Source organism: Arvicanthis niloticus, chromosome 17, assembly GCF_011762505.2.
Source record: "Arvicanthis niloticus isolate mArvNil1 chromosome 17, mArvNil1.pat.X, whole genome shotgun sequence".
NCBI lineage: Eukaryota > Metazoa > Chordata > Mammalia > Rodentia > Muridae > Arvicanthis > Arvicanthis niloticus.
In genome coordinates, this window is record NC_047674.1 from 15,750,875 (window position 1) to 15,773,340 (window position 22,466).

The 22,466-nt window shown below is 50.0% G+C and overlaps 1 protein-coding gene across 7 annotated transcripts in view; it reads right to left on the bottom strand.

Moving 5' to 3' along the window:
- Agap1 (ArfGAP with GTPase domain, ankyrin repeat and PH domain 1) overlaps positions 1-19,006 on the bottom strand; it is a 435,962-nt gene extending 416,956 nt beyond the window's left edge. For all 7 annotated transcript variants that reach the window (XM_034521738.2, XM_076914829.1, XM_034521740.2 and 4 more), the window contains exon 1: positions 18,837-19,006. In XM_034521738.2, the coding sequence (XP_034377629.1) occupies positions 18,837-18,999 (163 nt within the window). In that variant the 5' untranslated portion in view covers positions 19,000-19,006. The remainder of the gene's footprint in view (positions 1-18,836) is intronic.
- Positions 19,007-22,466: the final 3,460 nt, after the last annotated feature.

A 22,466-nucleotide genomic window follows, 5' to 3' on the forward strand; every position in this document is an offset into this window, starting at 1 on the left:
AGGTATGAGTCCTACCCTAAAGTGTGCACAGATCTTAGCATTTCCTACATGGAAAACAGACTCTTGACCAAGATCAAAGGCAGCTTTCCAGCACTGCTGATGCAGTGTCAGGTCAAGAAGGGCTGAAAGCACAGACAGAGAAAGAGAGGGAGTCAGAGGCAGACTGACATGGAGAGACAGAATGAGATGAACACACACACTGAGAAAACAGAAAGAGAAACAAATACACACACAGAAAGAGAGATACACACAGAGAAAACAGATATACAGAGAGAAAGAAAAATACAAAGAACTGATACAGAGAGAGAGGCACAGAGAGAAATAAACATGCAGACAGACAGACAGACAGACAGACAGGGACAGACACATACACACTGAAAAAGAGAAGACAAAGAGAGAAAGAGAAGCAGACACCCACACAGAAAGAAACAGACACGGAGAGGGAGAGAAAGAGAGACAGACACCAACATACTGAACCCCTCCAGTGGCCTCTCTATGAACAAAAGTCCCTAACTGGGGAAACTGCATGGGTTTTTCTTCTCCCCTGTAAGTACCAGAGAAAGGTTCTAGACTGCAAGTAGTCAAAAAGTTCCATGTGAAGGTATCCAGGGGGCTTGTTCCTAGCCAGAGAACAAGCCAGTGATCTGGCCAAGCAAAGGTTAATCATCAAAGAACTTAGTCAAAAGTCTACCTATGTCAGTCACACAGAACTGGCAGGAGGGGGGTGGGGCACCAGGTTCTTAGAAAAGTCAGACTGCGCTGGTTTCTGTCCCAGAGCCTGGGGTGGGCAGGCAGTACTTGCTGAAGAACCAGGGATCACAGGAGCATGGTTATACAGAAAGGCTGGGTCACTCCAGCACAAAAGACACATGCCTCCCAGAAAATGCCGCCATCTCCAACTGAAACAGGTGTGCAACCTTCCCAATGCAGAACTTTGCACTGCAGAGCAGAGACAGAGGGGAACCCAAGGTTCCCTGCCTCAAACTAACTCTGGGCTGTCCTGGACACTAAGATTACTTAGCAATATCCCTACTCTCCACCCACAAGTTGCCAGTAACAGTCTTCCTTTTTTGTGTCAAAGCCAAAAAACAACCGACAAACAAACAAATCTCTACATGTTGCCAGAGGGTTCCACAGAGGACAACACACCCTGCACCCCTAAATGGAAAGAGATCTTAGTCAACACCTGAATTTACATACAGAGAAACTGAACCACCAGGGAAGGGAGAGGCATGCTGGTTCTTGTCTGTACTTTGCAACCTCTATGGCAACTTTTTCCCCTCCTTGGTCTCACCCCTACAGCCAGCCAAGCTCACCCCAGCAGTACGCTTGTGAGCCACAAGGCAAGGCAGACTCCTTTCTGAGAGCAGGTGCTAACCCTGCTGAACTTGAACCCACAGCTGGTGAGATTGTGAGAGCCAATATGGCAGCTTTCTTAAAAGCTAAACATATAACCACCACACCTTCCAGCCACTCTGTTCCTGGATAGCCACCCAAGAGCAATGGAAGTGCCTGCCTATCCAAAGATTCACGTATATCTGCTCACGATAACTTTATTTGCAAAAGACACAAACTGGATACAATCAACCAATGTCCTTACAACCAAAAGTGAGGGGAAAAAACAAATCCAGGCAGTGGAATATTACCCTGCAGTAAAAAGTAAAGCAGAGGATACACACGTTGGATGCATCTTCAAAGCAAGCTGAGTTAAAGAGGGACCCCTGCTGCATGAGTCCATTGCTCTACAAAATGATCCAGGATGAAAGAAAGTGAACCTAGGCGAGCAGATGGATAGGAGAAAGGCCAAGATGCACAGGAGTGTGGGGAAACACAGAGAGGCCATGGGTATAGTTTCATGTAAAAACCCATCTAATTGTATGTCTACACGACATGAGCCACACCACTCAAGTCACAGAACTCAACTGCATGCAGGAAGAACCACAGAGGAGTAAAGCTAAGCCAGTCACCATCTGCACCCACCCTACAGTCCTGGCACCTTCTAGACGAGTCTTGTTCCAAGCCAGGGAAGGGCACACAGGTGGGACCCTCCACTTTCACACACCAACGAAAGGGTACGAGGTAACATGGCCTCATCTACTCCTCCTGCCCAGGCAGCAGGCTGGGGCACTACACACAGCCACTTCCACCTGTCACCTCCCTTCTACAATGTCAGGTACACCGCTTTCATTTTGAGAACATTATTTCCAACAATTATACTATAATTACAGGTCTGGATTGCATCTGTTAAAGAGTGACCTCAGGTGGTAATGGTAGTTGGTTGCAAGTGTGAGGACCTGAGTTCTAGTCCCAGCAGCCACTTTTCAAAGAGGGTGGCATGGAGGTTTGCACTTATAAACCTAACACTGGGAAGGCAGAGACGGACATACCCCCAGGGCTCGCTGGCCAGTGAGAGGCCATCTCAAAATACAATGTGGACAGCTCCTGAGGAATGCTATCCAAGGATGACCTCTGGCTTCCCGTGTACACAGCATACTGGACTCCTCGCTGGCATCTTTATTATTAATGCCACCGTGTGTGTGAGGCTTGAACGTAAAAGCTATGGTCTCAACAGTGTGAGCTGCCAGCCAGGTGCATTTCAAAGGCACAGCATTTGGAAATCCTCCCTCCTCCTAGACTGAAGACTAGACTGCCATTGCAAACAGTCAGCTTGTCATGTGCCTCCTCCTCATGCAACTGAAACCCTCAGTCATGGCACTCAGCCACCACCAAACCTCTGAGAAAGGAGCCCTGCTGCTGCCTCTGCGTGACCTCTGAGCAGCACAGTTCACAGATCAGAACATGGAGCTGAGGGAGGCAGACTCTCAGGCCAGCCTCATTTGCTTTTGTTGGCGTTTGGCTTCATTGACATAGCTGCTATGGCTGGTGTTGGCGGTCCTGGGTTCAGATTCTGCCTTGGTCACTGCAAGTTCATATGGCTTTCGGGTGCCTGCCCTGAAAATGGGGGATTCACCATCTCATCATGGGATGACCCAGGTGACAAAGGCCTTAGCATAGGGTCAGCGGGCAGTAGAAAAAAAAGGCAAAATGAGAGGAAAGGAAGTAGTACCTAAAGTGTCTGATAGAAATTTCTGGAATCCAGAAGCAGGAGCAGCTGTCAGAGATGCCTGCAGGAAATGCTATTATTTACAAGGCAAAAACCAGTCCCTGCCGACTGGGCAGACCTGATCCTGGGAGCCAACCCTGCCCACCCTGGCAGCTGGCCTCTCCCTGGCACTGGCCCTGCTCTCTGAAAGCTCGAACCCTCTCTTCTAAGAACTGCTGAGAATGTAACCCTGAATGGAAACCCTGGGGAGGGGCAGGGGACACTGGACAGTGAGCACCCCGTGCTGGGCTACAATCCACCTCGGCATGGCAAGACAGACTTAGGCGGCTGCTTTTTGCAGAGCGCTACATACACAACAGTAGACTGCTTGTTACACATGAACCCCAGAAAAAGGAGTCATGGCCCCTCCAAGGTCAGGAGAAAATGCCAGAGATCTTAATACACAGGGGGCTCCCCATCCCTGTGGGCAGAGTTTCCATGAGATTGTGGGTGAGGGGTGCAGTCTGCTCGTCCTCCCTTCCTACCCTAGGGCATTTGCCCAATGCTCTTAAGGACAAGGAACCAGAATCTAGTCTCAGGGACACAGTGTGTCCTGTGGCCCAGAGTCCTGGCAGCCTTGCTCCGGAGGCATCTGACCAAGAACATTTCCGTGACATCACAGTCTATAGCCTCTCAAAGAAACTCAAACACCTAATGAAAACCCCTAGTTTTATGTTCAGAATAAATACATGATAGCATAGTCTTGTGGCTTAGGTCATATTTAAAAAAAAAAAAAAAATGGAACCCCTGATTGAGTCTCAATCTAATGGGAGTTATGTAACAAGAGCCAAGGTAACCGTAACCATGGAAAAAGGATCTTCTAGATGCGTTTATGGAAAAGTTTGCCACAATTAGCTTGGTGTGGCATCTTCCTACAGAACCTGAAGGCAGGTGCTGTTTCAAAAGTCTACATTTCGTTACAGGATGCAGAGTGCCCTCTGACATGAGCCACTACACCAGGACTCCCTCCCATCTCATCAGTACACACCTGTCACAGATGCAGGGCCAGACTCTAGGAGCCAACTGAGAATAAGGCAGACACTTACCCTGGCTCTAACAGAGAGATGTACACACACACACACACACACACACGGGGGGCGGGGGGGGATGGAGAGGGAAAGAGAGGGAGAGAGAGCTTAAGTTTCCACACCCAACACAAACCAGGTCTAGTATATACACTAATGACTATTTCTGAGGAGTCTGCTCAGAAGACCCTGTGCACCACACTCAGGTGTCACAGCAAAATCCTGGGTGTACACTATACACTAGACACATGAGTCTCTATGAGCTACATGCCACGCACACGACAGGCACACAGTGTGTGTTCTTCCTTTTTGGACATTCCACCCGACTCTGTTGGCTGCGGAGGGGGCCTATGGGCAACATTTGGTGAGATACACTAGAGCAGGCTAGCCTCCCTTAATTCCAACCATGGCAGGTCAATGAAGTCCTAAGTTCAGGAACAAAGGAACAATGGATGTGTCCTTTCAGAGGCAGAAGAATTCTTAAAACCAGAGCTGGAGCAAGGTGTGATGGCTAACACAAGTAATCCCAACACCATCAAGTCAGGTAGATCAAAAGTTCAAGGCCAGCCTGAGCAACTCAGCAAGAGCCCATCTCAAATAACAACTACAATAGCAGTGCTGGGTATGGTGGGTGATCCATGCCTGTAGAACTAGCACGGGGGAGGTGGAGGAGTTTAACGTTATCCTCAACCATGCAAGGAGTTTGAGGCCAGCCTGGGATACATGAGACTGTCTCAAAAAAGTAAAATATAAAAATAAAAAGACTCAAGTCCAACCCCATGGGTCTGAGATACAGAAATGGAGGCTCGGGGGAACAATCATTTTCCACAAGGGCCCTCTGGCAACGTGGTGCAACAGAGGTAGACGCTTATGCCAGACCTGCAGGTCGGTGTGTTCTGTACCCAGCAGACTAGACTGAGCCAACAGGACTGTGATCCTAAAGGCATTATCAGTTTGCTTCTAGAAATCAGTCACGGTGTTTACAAGGATACCTCTCCCAGGACACCACAAGCTACCAAGGTCAAAATATGGGGCCCTTCCAAACACAGACAGACAGACAGACAGAATGTGTGCATGTGCCTGTGTCTGTTAGTATGTCAATCTGTCTGTGTCTGTGTGTGTGCTGGTCTGTTACTTAAGTCAGGCCACAGGCTTCCCTCTGGGCTCATCTGTGAATTGTATCAGGGTTAACACAATAAAAAAGCCTGTCCTCTCAAGCATATGTTATATCCCCAGAAAAATGAGACACTCTCATCCAATCCCCACTACACAGGTACCTTGTTGCCACTGTACCTACCCACACAAGCAGACCCTTTGAACTCTAAGCCACAGCTGGATCTGCCTTGGTAAACTTTGCTGCACCCAAACACCGTCGGCTAGGCTGCCCTGCAGGCAGTCGGAGAGAGGAGGGACGCCAGGTGGCTGCAGAGAAAGCTCACCCTGCAGCCATTCAGCTTCTCTGCAGGATTCAGGTTTTCATCTTAAAATGTTGAGGGAAAAAGACTCCCTTGGGATATGCTGAGTTAATAACCAAATCACTTGGTTCAAAAACCACATGCTCACACAAACCTCAAGCCATCTGAGTGGGGTGTACTCTCTGCAGGACAGGCATAGAAGGTGTAGAAAGGTGCCCACAGGAGGGCTGCATCAATCAGAGAGCCATGCACTCTGACCACTCCCTAAACAGAAAATGGGAGTGGATGCAGCTGGCCACAGGGGAAAGAGCATCCTGGCTTCCCACAGAACTGAGGCCATGCAGCTCTAACTTGGCTTTCTCTAGCAAGGCCACATGCAACCCACAAATCCTATTGTGACATCCTTGGTGACTGCCAGGCACCAAGAATGGATGTCCAGTTCTGGAAAAGAGGCAGCAGTTATGAGTGCTGCTGGGACAGCTTTCTGAGCCTCAGGCTGAAGCTGAGGGCTCAGACCTATCAGTGCCCTTCATCCCACCATGGCATAAGCTTTCCAACCTTCTGGAAGTCTCCGCAGTGCCCACCCTCAGCTCATTCACAGCAGGCCAGCAGCAAGCTCAGGACCCCTGTACCTCAAGGCTGGAATTCCATGGATTAAAGCCTCTATGTGACCAAATACACACACCTGGTGTTGACAGAGAGATGCATCAAGCATGTAGCATATACTAAGTGCATTTCACAAAAGTCTGCTTGGCTAGGAGACTTCAACGACACCTATAACCCAGGTGGCCTGAACAGTCTCAGTCAGCTAAGCACTTCTGGACCCACACAGCCCACAGAGGTAGGCCACAGTAGCCACAAGAGACTGATGTACACCTCAATCACTTGTACAATAATCTACAACCAGCAAGAGGCTACAATGCTGTCCCTGCCTCTCCAGACCTCCAAGGCCATCCTTGCAGACAGAGACACATCAACAAATCCCACATAACCATCATGTGACCTTCCACGCAAACATGGAGCACAGCCCCTGCCCCCATGTTGACAGAATAAACCTCAGCTTCTTCCCATCCTTCTTCCCCCCAATGCTCACAGGCACTATTAGGTATCCTTCTACTACAGCTTTTAGAGTGGTCTGTTTCCCACCCACCCCAATCCCCTGCCTGGTCCCCCACCTCCCTTACCAAGCCCTGAAACTGACTACTCACACCCCCTGCCACTGCCTACCACCTGAGCAAGGCCCCGCCCCACAGCCCCACCATCTCTGCCCTGCACAATGATCCCACTCAGCTCCATCATGTAGGCCATGTAGGCTTCACCGGGCCTCCCATGTCCTCCTGCTCCCCAGCTTCTGCGTCCCACCCCCAACCCACAGAAAGATCAATGTACATCTGGCAGCTCCGCCAGCCTGAGTGCAGCTCCGCCTGCTGCAAGGACTGGGTAGGATCTCCCCACTGCTCCCACACTGTAGTTCTCTTCCCATCCCAAAGTGAGGATAAGCAAGACCCTCCCACCACCAGCCCTCAAAATAAATATTTGTCTTTGCAAAGCCACTGGAGAAATTCACACAGCCCTGATCCATGTCCTGTGTCCTTCCTGGTTGGCCCTGGGCAGTAAGGGCTGTACAGAGGGGGAGGGGCCGCTCCTGGGACAGAGCAGCAAGAACAAAGAAAACAACCCCCAGAGAATCCAGTTGGCAACACTTGGCTTCTCTTTCTTCCTTTGTGTCTTAGCTCAAACTGTACAAACAGCAACTGAATGGCGTTAATACGTTGTCATTAGGACCTCAGACAGCTGGGGCCAAGCTCCACAGCCAGTTGCCTTCCAAATACCAAGGAAAGCTGCACTCAACCCTGGGGCAGGATGAAGAGGGTGAGGGGGCCTCCAGCTTGACCACATGCCCCAACTGCCCAAGGTCCACCCCAGGCCAGGCAGAGCCCAAAGGGGTCTAAACTCCAGTCCCACCCAAAGCACAGGGCTGCTCACTGCAGTACTGCACATATACAAACAGCTACACACAACAGTGTATTATTCATCCAAGGAGAGAACAGTCACCCAGCAATCCTAGAACTGACAACGTGATGCCTAAGTCAGGGATAGGAGAGTGCTGGCTCTCAGATCTTTAAAGCTATCGGTGAAGAGGATGAGCTCTAGACAGGGAGGCGACAACCAGCCCACTGTCCCAAGTGTGCTCAAGTGAACCTGCTAAGCAGTGCTGGCCTGGCTGCTATGTGCAGAGGGAAGGAGAAAGTCAGAGGACACTACTTCCCTTCCAGCCTGTACACAACAGAAATGTAGACACGAGAGGAAAAAGGGCTCACCTGAGAACATGCCCTGAGCCAACACTGGGCACCCACATGCCTGGCAGTGGAATGAGAAGCCCACAGCACAGCTGAGCCCCTGCCACCCATGTCTGGTCTATTTTAATTAGTATGCAAAACCTTCCTTCCTGATACTTGGGTGTCCTTGTCATATGTCAAAACAAGGGGCTCCCAAAAGTGATCCAATCTGAGGTTCTGTCAATCCCCCCATTCTGAAACAGCCACTGACTTTTCAGAGCAGACTTCAAGACTGGCTCAGAGCAGCCCAGGCCCTCTGATCGCTGCCCAAGCAGGCAAGCAGGCTTCCAGAAGTCACACAGCAGAGCTTTAAAACAACACGAACAGTTGATATTGGCAGTCCATTGACAAGCTCTAAATCCCCTTCGAGATGAACCTCTGGGCGCGGTTGTAAGGAGCTTCTAGAGTGGGTTAACTATGGTGAGAAGACACATGGTAAATGGAGGCGCCATCATCCCCCAGACTGGGATCCTAGACAACATAAAAAGGAGAAAGTGAGCTGAGCGCCGGCATCCATCTCTCTCTGCTTCCTGACTGTAGCAATGTGACAGCCACCCACTCTCCGCTAACACGGTGGCAACGCTCTTCCTGCTGCAATGGACTGCACCCTTCAACTGAGGGCACAAGAAACTTGTTTTTTTTGACAGGTATTTTGCCCCTGTAATGACACACGTGTAACCAATGCAAGTCCCCAGTACTGAGATTGTGAGGACTCTTGTGAAAACAGAAACAACAAATACTGGGCTCTCCTCAAACATCTTCAGTTAGTATGCCCATGTTAAGTAAAACTAAAATGCTTGCATTGAAACTAAACATTCCCAGAGTGACTGCTTCCTCTTTTAGACTGTGATCGGAGACTACTACTATGACAAGAGGCTTGGTGAGGCCTGCCCTAGGCTGTTTTCAACATGGCCCAATTTGCTAGGGCCTGCTGAATGTCCACGTGATTGGAGAGAAGCATCAGAGGACAGTCAATAAGGATCTGGACTTCTCCTAGAAGTAAAGTGTCTCCCACCCTTAGAAGCTCCTGCCCATGATGCTAACGACAAGCAGCCACCACGAGCAGCTTTAAGGATGAGACAGTTGCTTGTAACGAAACACTGAACTCCAACACTGCAGCCCAAAAAAGACAATCCCTACCAAACAGCGGGAGAAGTGAGAAATGTGCAAATGAGCCTGCTTAAACAAAAACCAATCTGCTCCCAGAGCGAGCAGGGGGGCCACCTGTTCAGGGCTGGTGGAGTCCTGACTACAGAGGAAGAAACAATACCAGGGAGATGACAGCCCCCTCTTGGGTCCTGGTCCCCACCCTCAGGCCTATATTTAGTCTGCTCTCTATGGAAAATGTCCCGACCCTGCACACAAACAAGCTATTTGGCTGGTTATTCAAAGGCTCCATTAACAACCTCTTCTGCCCACGTGGTATCTGCCCCCACCCCCAGCCCCAGACACAACCCTGATGCCCCTCTGACTTCTGGCCTTGGTCAGCTGTGAGCAGATAGCATGGGAAGGTAAAGCGATTGCAGCTAAAAGATTGACTACACTGGCCCTGTCCAGGGGGCATCTCCAATCTCAGGAAAGGCAAATGGCTGGTTCCAGGTTCCAGAGCACTAGACAAGGGGCACCAAAAGTTCCTCCCACCAACTTCAGAAGCCTGGACTCCCTGCAGCACCACACAAAGCCTTTCTTCTCCAGCCCCTCAACAGAAATAACAGATGCTGCAAAGATCAGAGATTAACAACTGCAGAGTGCATTTTCTCCCTCAGAGAAAGGTACTTAACAAAGAGAAGGAATTATGCAGCTAAGTACCAGATCGGAACCCCAAACCTGGGCCTTAAAAAGAACTAAGCCTCATCTGGCTTTCCCAGACTCAATCACTTAACCTGGGGATGCAGAGGGAAGGGGGCACAGTGGGGACACAGGTCTGGGGGTTGGAACCATTCCACAAAACCAAGAGAGAGGAGAATAGTGGGTACAGTGATCTGATGAGCGACGGGAACAGGAAAAGGCTCTAACTGAGGAGGGAGGAAGGTAAATGCAGGAGAGGGGTATTGGGTAAAGTAACAGTAAGGCTGTCTGAAACGTCATCAGGAACCAGACTATTATCTACCTGAAAAGATGTGTAATAGATGCAAGTTGGTGTATAAATATACATAAATAGTGTCAGTGAAATTTTCCCATCTGGGTTGACAACTCTCCCTCCAAAGTCACGGACCAGCTAACAAAAACTTCAACATCTGACCTGAGAACCCCTCTATGAGTTGTTCAGGACTGTCCAAGAGACTCCCAAATCAGTACAGACTCCAGCTGTTGCCCTTGGTTACCCCCAGAGGTAGAAGGTAAATCCCTACTGAAGACATCCATGCACTTCAAACATGGGATCAACAGGACCCAAGCTGGGTCTGCCCTCAAAGTCTCCTCCCTTAGGACTAGCTCTTATGGTAGCAGAAGGTGTCATGTAAGCTTCCCATGGAGGGAAGCAACCAAAAGTCCTACCCAGCTTTAACAAAACAGACACGTGGCACAGTAACCCTCGGGGTATTGTAGTGGCACACACGCTTGGCAGTAACCACCAACAGCTCTCCAACTGGACTTAAGGCCCACTCAACGAGAAGGAAATCATGTCTGAAACCAGAAGCCTAGCCAGCCATCCAAGGCTACTGAAGGAGGAGAACCTACAACTAACACTTTCTTAAACCAGCATGATCCCTAAATAACTCTAAATATGTATCCTCATACCCACAGGTAAGCGCCATGCTCACCTTCATCAAGAAAACTTGTGTTTGCAATAGACAGAGGCCACTGCAGAAAACTGCAATCAAAATACAGAGTCAATCAGAATGACCGATCTACAACACAATTCTGAGATCTTCAGAGATAACTGTGGAAGGGGATGGGGGTTGGGGGGGGGGGGGGCGGAATGACTGTAAGAGCCAGAGGAAGAAGAACTTTGCCGTGAAGTAGTATCTCCTAGAGGTGTCAGAAAATCGTCATGGCGAGGCTCCCTGAACACCATGTGAACAAGGACAACCCCAGCAGACATGCTGATGCTGAAGAGGGAAGACTCACAAGATCTCAGCCCCAGGCCAAAAAGAAAAAACCATCGGCAACTAAGTAATGCTGAGTGGGAGAAACAGCCCTCCCAAAGAAGAGCCCCCAGTAGCTATCCAATACCAAGTGGCCAGCCCTGAAATCAAGGCGGGACGGAGGGGGATGTGTGTGTAACACTACATAGGCTAAGCAGGTTATATTTATGTATTTAGGGATAAACACACACACACACAAATAAATAAATAAATAAAAGAAGCCATGAATTTGAGAGAGGGGTGGCAGCAACATGGGAGGTATGGAGGGAGGAAAGAGAAGCAAGAAATGAAAAAAAATGCATAATCTCATTTTTTTATTATTTAAAAACAAAACAAAACACACACACACACAGACACACACACACACACACACACACACACACACACACAACAGGGAGTTGCAGCCAGCCAGGGTGAGACCTACAACAATAAAAACCTGCAGGGCCGGCAGAGGAAGGAGTGCTGCCAAGCACAGGATCTGGCTGCAGCAGAGTCTGGTTTGGATATAAACAGAGGTGGTGGTGACAGGGCCTCAGGTTTTGTTGTGTCCCTCCGGCAGCAGGACCTGCCTCTCTTCCCTGAGTCACTTCCTTCAGGCTTCTCCTCCGTGGCTCTTGTGAGCTGCTGATAACATACAGATGATTTCTATGCTAGGAAACAGTGGTGACAAAATGTATCACCTACCAAATTATCATAAGAAAGCAAACACTGATGAACCCCATCTAAATATGCACAAGACTGGGCTCCAAAAGCCAGAGGATGATGTTCAACTGAAGCTTGTGACCCAGGAGGAAATGAGGCACCAGGGGGCTCCACTCTCAACTGGCCCCTCTGCTGACCTCTAGAACTCCACACTCAGAGGGTACTTATACTCAGTCTTCGATGACCAACACGGACACAAGGTGAACTTGCACTTGAAACCAAGTTTTTGACATGAGTAACTTCCTAAGCAACTGGTAGGGACCCCAATGCTGGCTTTGAACACTGCAGGCCAGAACAAGTGCCCAGTCAGAGAAAGCATCCTTTCCTCTTTTCTACTCAAAATGGGGTCCCTCTTAGAAATACAGGTGCCTGGGTGCACCCCAGCCCTTCAGAACCAGGGACTAGGTTGCCATCTGTTTCTGCAAGCTCTCAATGTCATTTGCTTACCCACTTAAGTTTAAGAAACACGGAGTGACAATCTCCATGGCATCAGTGACACAGCCTGTGTCACTCAATGATCCCCTCTGGGTTAGTCCAATACTCTGAATTTAACCAGCTCCTGGCAGAAAGAACCACCAACTTTACAACCACTGATTTGGAAAAGTCCCCAAAAGTATCAAACTTCTCCTTCCCCTAACACACACATACACACACACACACACACACACACACACACATATAATGTTTTAGTCTTATGAAGCTAAGCACCTACATCCAAAACTTGCCCAGCCCCAACTTGTATGCTCTGGACAAGATTTCACTTCTGCAGGAGGGTAACTCAGTTCACACACCCAAGGAGGCTCAACAGGAAACGGCCACCCAATGCCCAGGGCAGGGCGTTCTTCAAGCACAGATACTGACTGGCCAAAGCACCAAGGACTCAAAGGTTTGCAAGCAAGGCCTGAGATCTGCCCTTGGGAGCCCCCAGCTCTCCAGGTTGGAAGCAGGAACGTAGCTGAGCCAAGGGCAGCTGGCACAGAAGCAGGAGGGTCTCAACTCCAGGGAGGCAAGGCCAGCTGTGGATAACACTGACCCGCACCAGGCTTCAAGGTGTCTCTGTGAAGGGGTATCCACGTCATACCTAAAAGCCATGAGACTGTGAGAGCTTCCAGCGCTGGTTGGGCATGAGGTTTCAATGGGAAGCAAAGGAAACAGCAGTTTCCAAAGGAGACAGTGATACTGTCGCCTCTGAATAAACCTGTAAATACACCTGTAGTACGACCACCAGCACGGCAGATGGAAGCCAAGGGAGAGGTGATCCACCCATGGCCAGAGGAAGAAACTTTAGTCCTAAACATACACACCTGCAGCAACCAGATTAAACAAACTCTTACCAAGATTACTGCATTAACCAGCTCTAGGACAGGCAGCTAAGAAGGGAACTCCACAGGGCAGGGACTCCAACTCTACCTCTGCAGCTCACCTCAGATAGCTTTTCTACACCTACTGGATTGCAGAGCTGTGCTGCGAAACTTTTCCCCTGAGATTGAAACAGCCCATCCTGCAGTTAAACTCTTTTAAACAGTAAGGGGAACAACTCAAAATAGCTCTAAAAAGTCCCTGAAACTAACCAGATTCACTAGGCCCCTCCCTCCCTCCCAGAGTAAGCAATAAAAGCTGGAGAGTTCCCCTCAGACAAAACAAGCTGTAAAGACGACTCGGACTAGACCAGCTGCCTGGAAGAAACAAACCAGTGGAGCTGCTCAGAAGAGGTTAGACCAACTGAGTCACTCGGAATAGACACTCTCCAACCTGTGGAACTGCCCCCAGGCTGTGCAGTGAGCTCCAGGGTCCCAGCTCTGTGAGCTGCCACCCATGCAGGGATAGGCCTTGGTGATGTAGCTGTCTCTGCATCATTTCTGCTCCTGTAAGTGACCCCTCAGCCACACTCCTGTAAGTAACCCCAAGAAGACTCACTTGTTCAAGTTGGACTTTGGTGGCATATCTTCACTTTCGTCTGTCATGAGATCCCTTTCTGCAGTGTGTTATGTCTCCCCAGGAAAAAATTGTGTCATACAACAGGATAGTAGCCATGTTTGGGGACTACCACACGATCAACTGGCATAACGTGGGTTAAGTATCCCTGCACTCCAATGGGCACAGATGTTCATCAACACAAGTGCATCATGGGACAGAACAGACTCCCTGCTTTCTTCCAAGATTCCCCAAATGCTGGGGCTTAGACGCTACCAGAGAGCTGCCAAACTTGCACATACGCATGTGGACATGGAAGGACCATGCCCTTCACCCTCTAGTCTTCCTGTGGTAGACCAGGGCAGAACATAGGTATACAGATCAGCCACCTAGTGAGGACAGCAACATGTACTACCGGGCTGAATGTGCGAGCCCTGGGCACACACATGGATCCTGGCTCTGCTGTTAATGTGTGACTGCTAACAGAGACTTTAGCCTTAAAAGAACAACAAGCTTTACTTAAGGAGAGAGGTGGTTGGCTGGTACACCTCAACCCATCCAGCCTAGAGTCCTTGACTAGCCAGAGAGAAATCTTACACAAGAAGCTTGACGGAGGTGAGGCGGGTCTCAGACTCACTTCTGGACAGGGATGGCACATGCTACACCCCATAGCAGACCACACCCCTACAGGACACTCCCAGAAAGCTGCTGGGCTCAATGTGAGAATAATCACTAATGTTTCCTTAAATCACTAAGATTCAGGAGTCAAGAAGATTCTCAGAGTAAGAAAAAAAAAAAAAAAAAAAAAAAAAAAGTTTTTTTTTTTTTTTTTAAGGTATTATTTTAAACAGGGTTGAGGATGAAAATTACATGCACCCCAGGCCTACAAACAATATCCTCAACATATTGTTATCTGGGGATTTCAGTGGGCTCTTACAACCATTTTGCCTGTCTTTAGTTTCCAAGGAGGCCAAAATCACCTCACTGAGACGTGAGCAGTAACTGAAACATCTTCCTCTTTCCCAAGGTTGTTCCTCACCCCAAGAGCAAACAATCATGTAGATGCCAGAAAACAGGAAGGTTTTAAAGACATTTTGGCAGAGCCAAATGCTGACATGTGATGTCAACACAGAAACTGTTTCTTCAAAAGTCCCCTAAGGCTGAAAAGCTCCTGTTGTGACAATCCAAAGGCCTTGCTTGATAAGGAGCTATGAAGGGGAGAAAGTCTAATTAGATAGCCTGGGAAATGACAGGTTTGGTTTTGTGAGGCAAGTGATTTTTTTTTTTTAATATTTTCAATCATATGCATACCTTTCCTGAAAGATTCATGTTTTGTAATTTCTCATGCTCATTCTTAGTCACATCACAAGGAGACACTTGGGTCTGTCTCTGACAGGGATGGGTCTCACTTCGGTTACTGTAGTGGTCCAGCACAGGCTCTAGCCATGGTCTACACTCTAGTCATGGTCTCCAAGCTTGTGTCACCTTGTACCATCAAGGCAACGCCTCTCCAGTTCAGCATCAATGAAGACACAACTATCCAAATTTGGTGTATGTGCATATTGTATCTGCATATAACTGTGTCTGCAGGTATCCACATTTTGCTTGGGCCAAAGAGGATATCAGATCCCTTGGAGCTGGAGTTACAGGCATCCACCAGACATGGATGCTAGAAACTGAACTTAGATCCATGAAACAGCAATGTTCTGAACTACTGACCCATCTCTCCAGACCCCTAAGAGTTATTGATTAGTGGGACACCACAGACTCCTAAAACAGACACTCCTTACTTATCATTCTTAGTTAACTTCTAGAATTTGACAGTAAGGCCCTATAGCTAAAGACACCACATACAGAAGAGATAAAGAAATCAAGCTGGTATTGACCTGGGGGTTTCATCCCCACTGACTAGTATTCATAGTGCAGGAAGGTTCTATTTATGATACCAAGAATTAAAAGTATTTGACAGTTTTACCCAGCTGTGAATCCCACAAGCTATAACAATGACTAGCCTGGCAAGGTATATGCATACGGCAATATATGCATTAGTGACACAAATGTTGTAAGATTAACCAACCACTTTCCAGTTGGATTTAAATCCTGTTCTATAAGACGCACTCTATGTCTGGTATTGCTAACTAGGCCAAAAACTCATGCTCTGCTGGGTTATAGGCCTTAGCGGAGAACCTAATACTATTATTCTCCTACATGGACATAATAATAAACTGCCCCCTAAATTCATCTTTACACCCTAGATTGGCACACCTCTCAACCTTCATCAGAGATGCTTCTTTTTGCAGGAGAGATTAATAGACACCTACAACTGGTCAAAATGCAGAGCATAAGAAACTGGGGAGCGCCCAGCTCTAAATGGAACACTGTATAACACTCGCTCCCTCTCACCAAGGCTTGGGGATCCTTGCAGAGGAGGGCTCAGAAAGATGACAGTGGATGTCTACATTGAAGCAGGATTTGCTGGCCACGACAGCACTGTGCACATGAACAAATGCCAGCTGTGACAGTGTTCACAAGACCAAGGCTGCCAAAATCCCATCACAGATGAGGAAGGGCTTGCCCCTAGCTGAGGAACTACTGGCACTTAATGACTGCTTTGGGAAGGAAGAGTCAGTTTTCTTCAAGGATGTGGCCCCCTAAAAGAGCAACCAATGTTCCAGTGGACAACCCTACAGCCATGCACATACGCACAGCAGCAGTAAATGGACTCCGTGTGTTTTTAACAGCAATCAGAGTGAGGAAGCACACGAAGGTGAGAGGGAAAATAGGAAGTGACTGGGAGGTAAAGATGAGCAAAAGGATCAAAACACACAAACACACACACATGAAGTTCTCAATAAAAAAATGTTTGTTCTCTTCTCAACCAAGACCACCATGCTACATCAAACATCAAAAGAGCAGATGTAAGACCTGCCCATATCTGAAAACTGACCCAAAAAGGCCATTCTGTTATAACTCATGAATTAGGATTTAATTACAAGAGGCACAGTGAGGTCCTAAAACGGTGATGCTTTGGGAAGACAGAGATTCAGGACCCTACTGACCCCTTAGCTCAGAGGGCATCACCCCTCCCATACTTCCACCTATAAGATTCGGCCATTGTGAATACCAAAACATCAGTCCTCAAATTCTCCACAAAGTGCAGTGTACCACTGTAGATAAGGGCACAAAGAACAGAGACAGATACGACCCTTCTCTGGGCTCCCTGAGTTCACTACAGACTTACATAGGCATTCCTAGTCCTAACCAAAATAGTAGCGTGAACCATCTATTAGCTCAGGTTTCACTGAGAATGACAAAAGTTACAACCAAAATGGGACTTGGACTTGTATTATTAAGGTAAGTAACAAGCTATCAAGAAGAGATCATTGTGGAAGAACAATTAAAAAGCAAAAGAAAGAAAGAAAGAAAGAAAGAAAGAAAGAAAGAAAGAAGGAAGGAAGGAAGGAAGGAAGGAAGGAAGGAAGGAAGGAAGAAAGAAAGAAAGAAAGAAAAGATCCTCTTGCTAACAAGAGCCTAGAGTGTAGCTTTAAGAATGGGGAATGAGTCACACTCAGCTGGAGGTCTTTCTCTCCTCTAAGGAGCTCCAGTCAGGTGCATTCCATTCCTGGCACCAGCTTTCAAAGGGTTTCATCAGACTTCTGTAAACGCAGCCAGAGAGCTGAGCAGCCATCTGAGAGAAACACGAGAACCTTTCAGCACTTCTGACAGGGACCCACACATTGCTCTCAGATCAACCCAACAGCTCTATCTCCTCACCATCAGCTGGGGGGATGAGAGGAAGACAGTACCCTCCTCAACACCACAAGACTCCATGCCACACAGAAGCCATGGCTCTTAATGGGTCTGGAAGCATCTGAAGCCACCGCAAGCAGCCATGAACACTCAGGAGGCCCAGGTGCATTGGAAACCAGTCCCTCATAAGGACTGGGCTTGCTTGGACCCTCCCCTAGAATTACAATATATCCTGTGGATAGTTAGTCTTCGAGCCTGCCTGGGACATCCTTCAAGTACATGAGGCTGCCAAATGCCAAGAGGATCAGCAGAGCCTCCACCATCTCCATCCAAGCAGCTAAGTTTTAAACCCAAACACTTCAGGGTTAGAAGTTCAGATCACAGGAAGCCAAGCTTTCCTGGGGGCAGAGGCCTTCTCACAGCAGGGGGAGGAGCCCAGGCAGCACCTGCACCTGTTTCTGAGCACACTCCTGCTGGACTTGGAAGGTTCCCATGGCCCTCAACAGAGGACTCACCAGCCTTTGGCAGGCGCAGTATTATACTAGGACAAGCCACCTGCAGGCCTTTTACTGTCACTGGCCAACAGCAACTCAAGAGCTGCTAATCCACTGGCTGAACTATGACACATTACCCACTTAGCTGCCACCTGCTCCCCCAGGTAAGTGATGGCAGGCCCGGAGAAACAACCCAAGGAAACAGTCCAGGCACCTAGTAGGGGAGAAACGGGAGCCATGGTAGTCCAAAGAGAACACAAGCCAGGGCAAAGCCGCCAGCTCCATCCTCCCCTGCAGGGATAGTGCCCTGCCTGATACTGGGGAGTCAGAACAGTGTTCTGTGCAAACACAGGCTTACAGGCAGCAGGACCATCCACTTTTCCTCCTCTTGGGTGGCTCCCGAGTGCCAGATGTATTAAAGTGCTCCCTTCAGCAAAAGAGTATCAAGTTGCCCTGCCTCCCTAGAAGGGTTATAATTTGCCTAAGGGCTTTAGTGGGTCCCACTGGCTTCCTACATGTGCCAAATCCAAATGCCTCCCCTGTATCCGCGAACTGGGGGAAAAAAAAAAAAAGACAGCCATGAAACAACTGAATAAGCTGGCCGGAACAGCACCCTCAGCAGCAGCGCTTCTCAAAACACATCTTCAACGTCCATGGAAGACGCTCAGGCCCGGTCTGATAACCTGTCATGGATCGAATGGCGCCATCCCAAGCAGCTGCCCCCAGGCGTCTGCTGGGCCCGGACGGGACATGCGGGCGGCCAGGACGCAGCAGCACCGTACCACTTTCTCACAGGAGAGACTCCATTGTCCATTATCAAATGAACGCCGACAATCAATCTTTCCAGGCAGACCGGCCGGCCTCGCGGGGCAAGAGGCACCGCAGTGCTCTCTCCGCTGGGCAGCCTCCTGTGTACACACGCAAGCACACACGCGCGCACACACCCGCCGCGCCAGGGGCGCCCGCTCCCCCGCGCTTTCCAGAAGCCCCAGGCGGCCTGGCCCTCACCTTCGATAGCGATGACGTGCTCCCGGATCTGGTTCTGCAGCACCGGCTCCTCCACGCGCTCCAGCAGCTCATAGATGGAGTAGATGTTGGGGTGGACCGACTCGAAGCGCTGGATCTCGGCCCGGATGGCAGCCGAGTTGGCCAGCTGCTGCTGGTAGTTCATGGTGCAGGCGCGGCGCCCAAAGCCGCGCGCCCCCCGTCGCCGCCGCCCCGCGCCCCGGAGCCCCGCGGGCCACCGAGACCCGGGGCGCCGCAGCCCCCGGGGAGCACGGAGCCGAGGAGGCGCAAAAAAAAAAAAGAAAGCTGAGGATGAAGCGGTAGAGGGGCTCAGTTCATGGCAGGGACCAGAGCCCCGGGTCAGCGGGCCGTCCGGGGAGACCGCGGCGCCATGGAGCGCGGCCGGCCGCGGAGGAGGCTCGCTCGGGCGCCTTCCCGCGCCGCAGCCGCCCGCACCCCTACGCGCCGGCCGGCCGAGCAGCCATTAAAGCGCAAGCAGCGCGGCGCTGCGAGCGCCGGGGCCGAGGCCCCCGGGCAGTGGCCGCTCTGCTCCGGGGCGCACCGCTGCGGCTAGGTCCGCGCGCTTGTGAGTGCCCGCTACCGCGCGCGCCGGGGCCCTCAGCTTCCCTGCGCCGTCCACCGAGCCGGGACCGAGCTGTGGGCGCCTTGCCAGCCGCGGAGACCGCTCCGAGCGCCGCCCGCCGCTGCCCGGCCAGCCCCCTCCCTGGCACGCAGGGCTCTGGCCCACGTCGGCCCCGCCCCCGCCCGCGCTCGCCGCCCTCCAGCCGCCGCTGCGTCCTCCGCGGCGCTTCCCAGCGCGCCGGATCCCGGGGAATTGCGCCAGACCCCGCCCCGCGCTGCCTCTGGGCTTGCTGGGACTTGTAGTCCATCGCGTCGCCCGGCCCGCGCGCGTGGGGTGCGCTCTGCGCTCGCGTCGCAGCGCACTGGGCGGGCCCCGCGGGACACCCGGACGCTGCTTCAGCTGGCGGATCTGCGAGCTGAGAGCCTTGGGCCCTGTCAGTTATCCCCATTGCCCGGTGCCAGCCCCCGCGCCTCGGGACCGGGAAGGCGGCGCGCGAGCCCGCCCGCGCTTTTGTTTGTTTGCCAGTAGAGTGCTTAAAGAACCTCTGCGACGCGCGGGGTCCCCCTCCCCCGTCTGGCAACTTTCTGCCTCCTTTCTGAACCCAGCGGGAGAGTTACTTCCCTTCCCGTGGGATACACGGGGGTCCAACGTTTCATCAATAAACTGAACTTGAGGCTGGGATAGTAGGAGGATGGGATTCCACGGGGGCTTCTAAGCTTTTCCACGAAAATGTTTAACAACTGAGTTGTAGCCTCCACGCCGCAGCCCTTCGAGCGCCAGACATTAACCTCACTTTAGCTCAGTCCAGGAGCCCATGAAGCTGGACTGCACTGCAGCTGAGAGCTCATCCCAACGACTCCAAGTGAATTAGATTGTTGTAGATTTTCAAGGATTCAAGACGAGTCCGAGGCCCTAAAGGTCCTGGGTCTATGCACTATGGCAGCATCCCTGTCTCGCCATGCAGGGGCGTTTCATAAACCAGCCCCACTATCCTTGATTCAAATGTCCTGTGCCTTACCTGGTTTAAGTGCAAGCTAATGGCAGCCCAGGGACCCAGGCAACCAAGCTCTTGGCTCTTGGAACTCTTCCGGGTTCCAGTATTTCTCAGGCAGGTGTACTGTTCAGCCTTCCTTGTCCCTAACACAGCAGAGGCCCTGGCTTGTTCCGTGCCCTGCCTCTGACTTAGCCTTTAGCAGTAATGCCAATAGAGATGCTGGCATGTGAATTCATTCTATTGTAAGCAATTCATCCCCACTCCACCTTGAACCCCCAACACTTTGTGAAATAGTTACTGTCCTCCTCTGCTTCACATCTGGCTTCTCAATTTCTTTGGGGGTTCCTTTGTGCGTCCTTAAAGTTTAAATATGGATGACCCTGGGACTCGTCCTTAGATCTGTTTTATTTGTCTCTCTTATGGCTTTGAATATCATATAAAGGTTGATGACACTAAATTTTCTGTCCCAAACCTATCTACCTGTCCCCTCCTCTTCACATCCAACACCCAAATGTTGGATTGAACGAAGCTTATCTCATGTTTGGACATCCTGTAGTCTCAGCACCCAAGAGACTGAAACCAGAGGATTGCTGTGGACCGAAGGTGAAACCCTGCTTCAAAAATATATATATATTTGCATATATATATATATGCAAATATATATATAGCCGGACATCTTTCCCATGCCCTGTGAACCTCTTCCCATCCCAGTCCGAGGCAGTACAGACCTTTGTTCACCAATCTGAAAATGCAGTACAAGGTCTTTTCTTCTCTTGTCCTCTTAGATCCCAGACTGTCAGCTCTGCCTTTGGACAAGCCAGGATCTTCTCACTTTCTGTCACCCTGCTAAGGCTTAACTATGTAGTCTCTGAATTACTGATTGAGAATTAACCTAGGCTTCTGCCTTCTTCCTGTTTCCTCACTGAGTAGTCTCAAGAAAGTAGTTCTTAGTGAGCCTCAAAGTCTAAGCCATGGCTCTCCTCTGCTCAAAGCCCTCCCTCCAACGCCACACATCCTCTCTGCCTCCCCCAGCCCTCCTGGCTTACCTTGGTATGCTTACCAAGAGCTGGGCAGAGTCTCCATTTCCTCAGCTTGTGTTTGTTTTTATTTTGAGACTCACATAGCCCTGCCTGGCTACCCTCAAACTTTCTACATAGTCAAGGTTGACCTTGAATTCTGATTTTCTTTACCACACCTCCCAAATGAAATTAGGATCATAGACATGTACTACCAACACCTAGTTTATTCTGTGCTGGGGATCAAACTCAGGGCCTCCTATATTCTGGGCAAACATTCCTCATCTGAGCTTCATCTCCAGTGCGCATTATCCTACTAAGTCTGGACATTGGCCTACCACAGTCCCAAGGACCCTATTAGAAGGCACAAGACTCCATTGTTCACAGCAACGACAGTGGGCAAAGTAGTGGTGGTTTTATATACCCATAAACTGACTTCCAAGTCACAGAGGGTTGCATCAGGGGCCAGGTGATACAGGGTAGCTCTATCTGAGCAGAACCCTCCACATAAGAGTCTAAATCCTTCAGAGAAGAGCAGAGACGACCCACGTCAGAAGAGGCAGAACTCTGGGCTTCACGGCCAACTTCCTTCTTAGGAGTTCTAGCCACTATGTTGAAGCTCCAGAGACCACACTGCTCAAACAGCAGAAGTGTAAGATCCAGGTGTCAGCGAGCTTGGTTTCTCCTGTGGGCCCCTCCTCAACTTGGAAATGAACATTTTCTCCCTGCATCCTTGCCCGATGTCCTCTGTGTCTGCACTCTAATCTATTCATTGAATGACATCAGTCCTGTTGGGTCAGGGCCAGCCCTATTGACCTCATCATCCCTTTAGAGAGTCAGTCTCTTAATACGTCCTGTTTTAGGGTCATGGAGTTTAGAGCTTCATAGGTGTCTGAGGGACACTGTTCACCCCTCTCACTAGACTGCCTCTGCTTCCATCCCATCCTATCTTCTCCAGGCACACTGACCTCCTTGCTGTCCCCTGAGAACACCTAGTGATAGGAGCATCTTCCCTCAAACTTGCTACATCACTTTCTGAA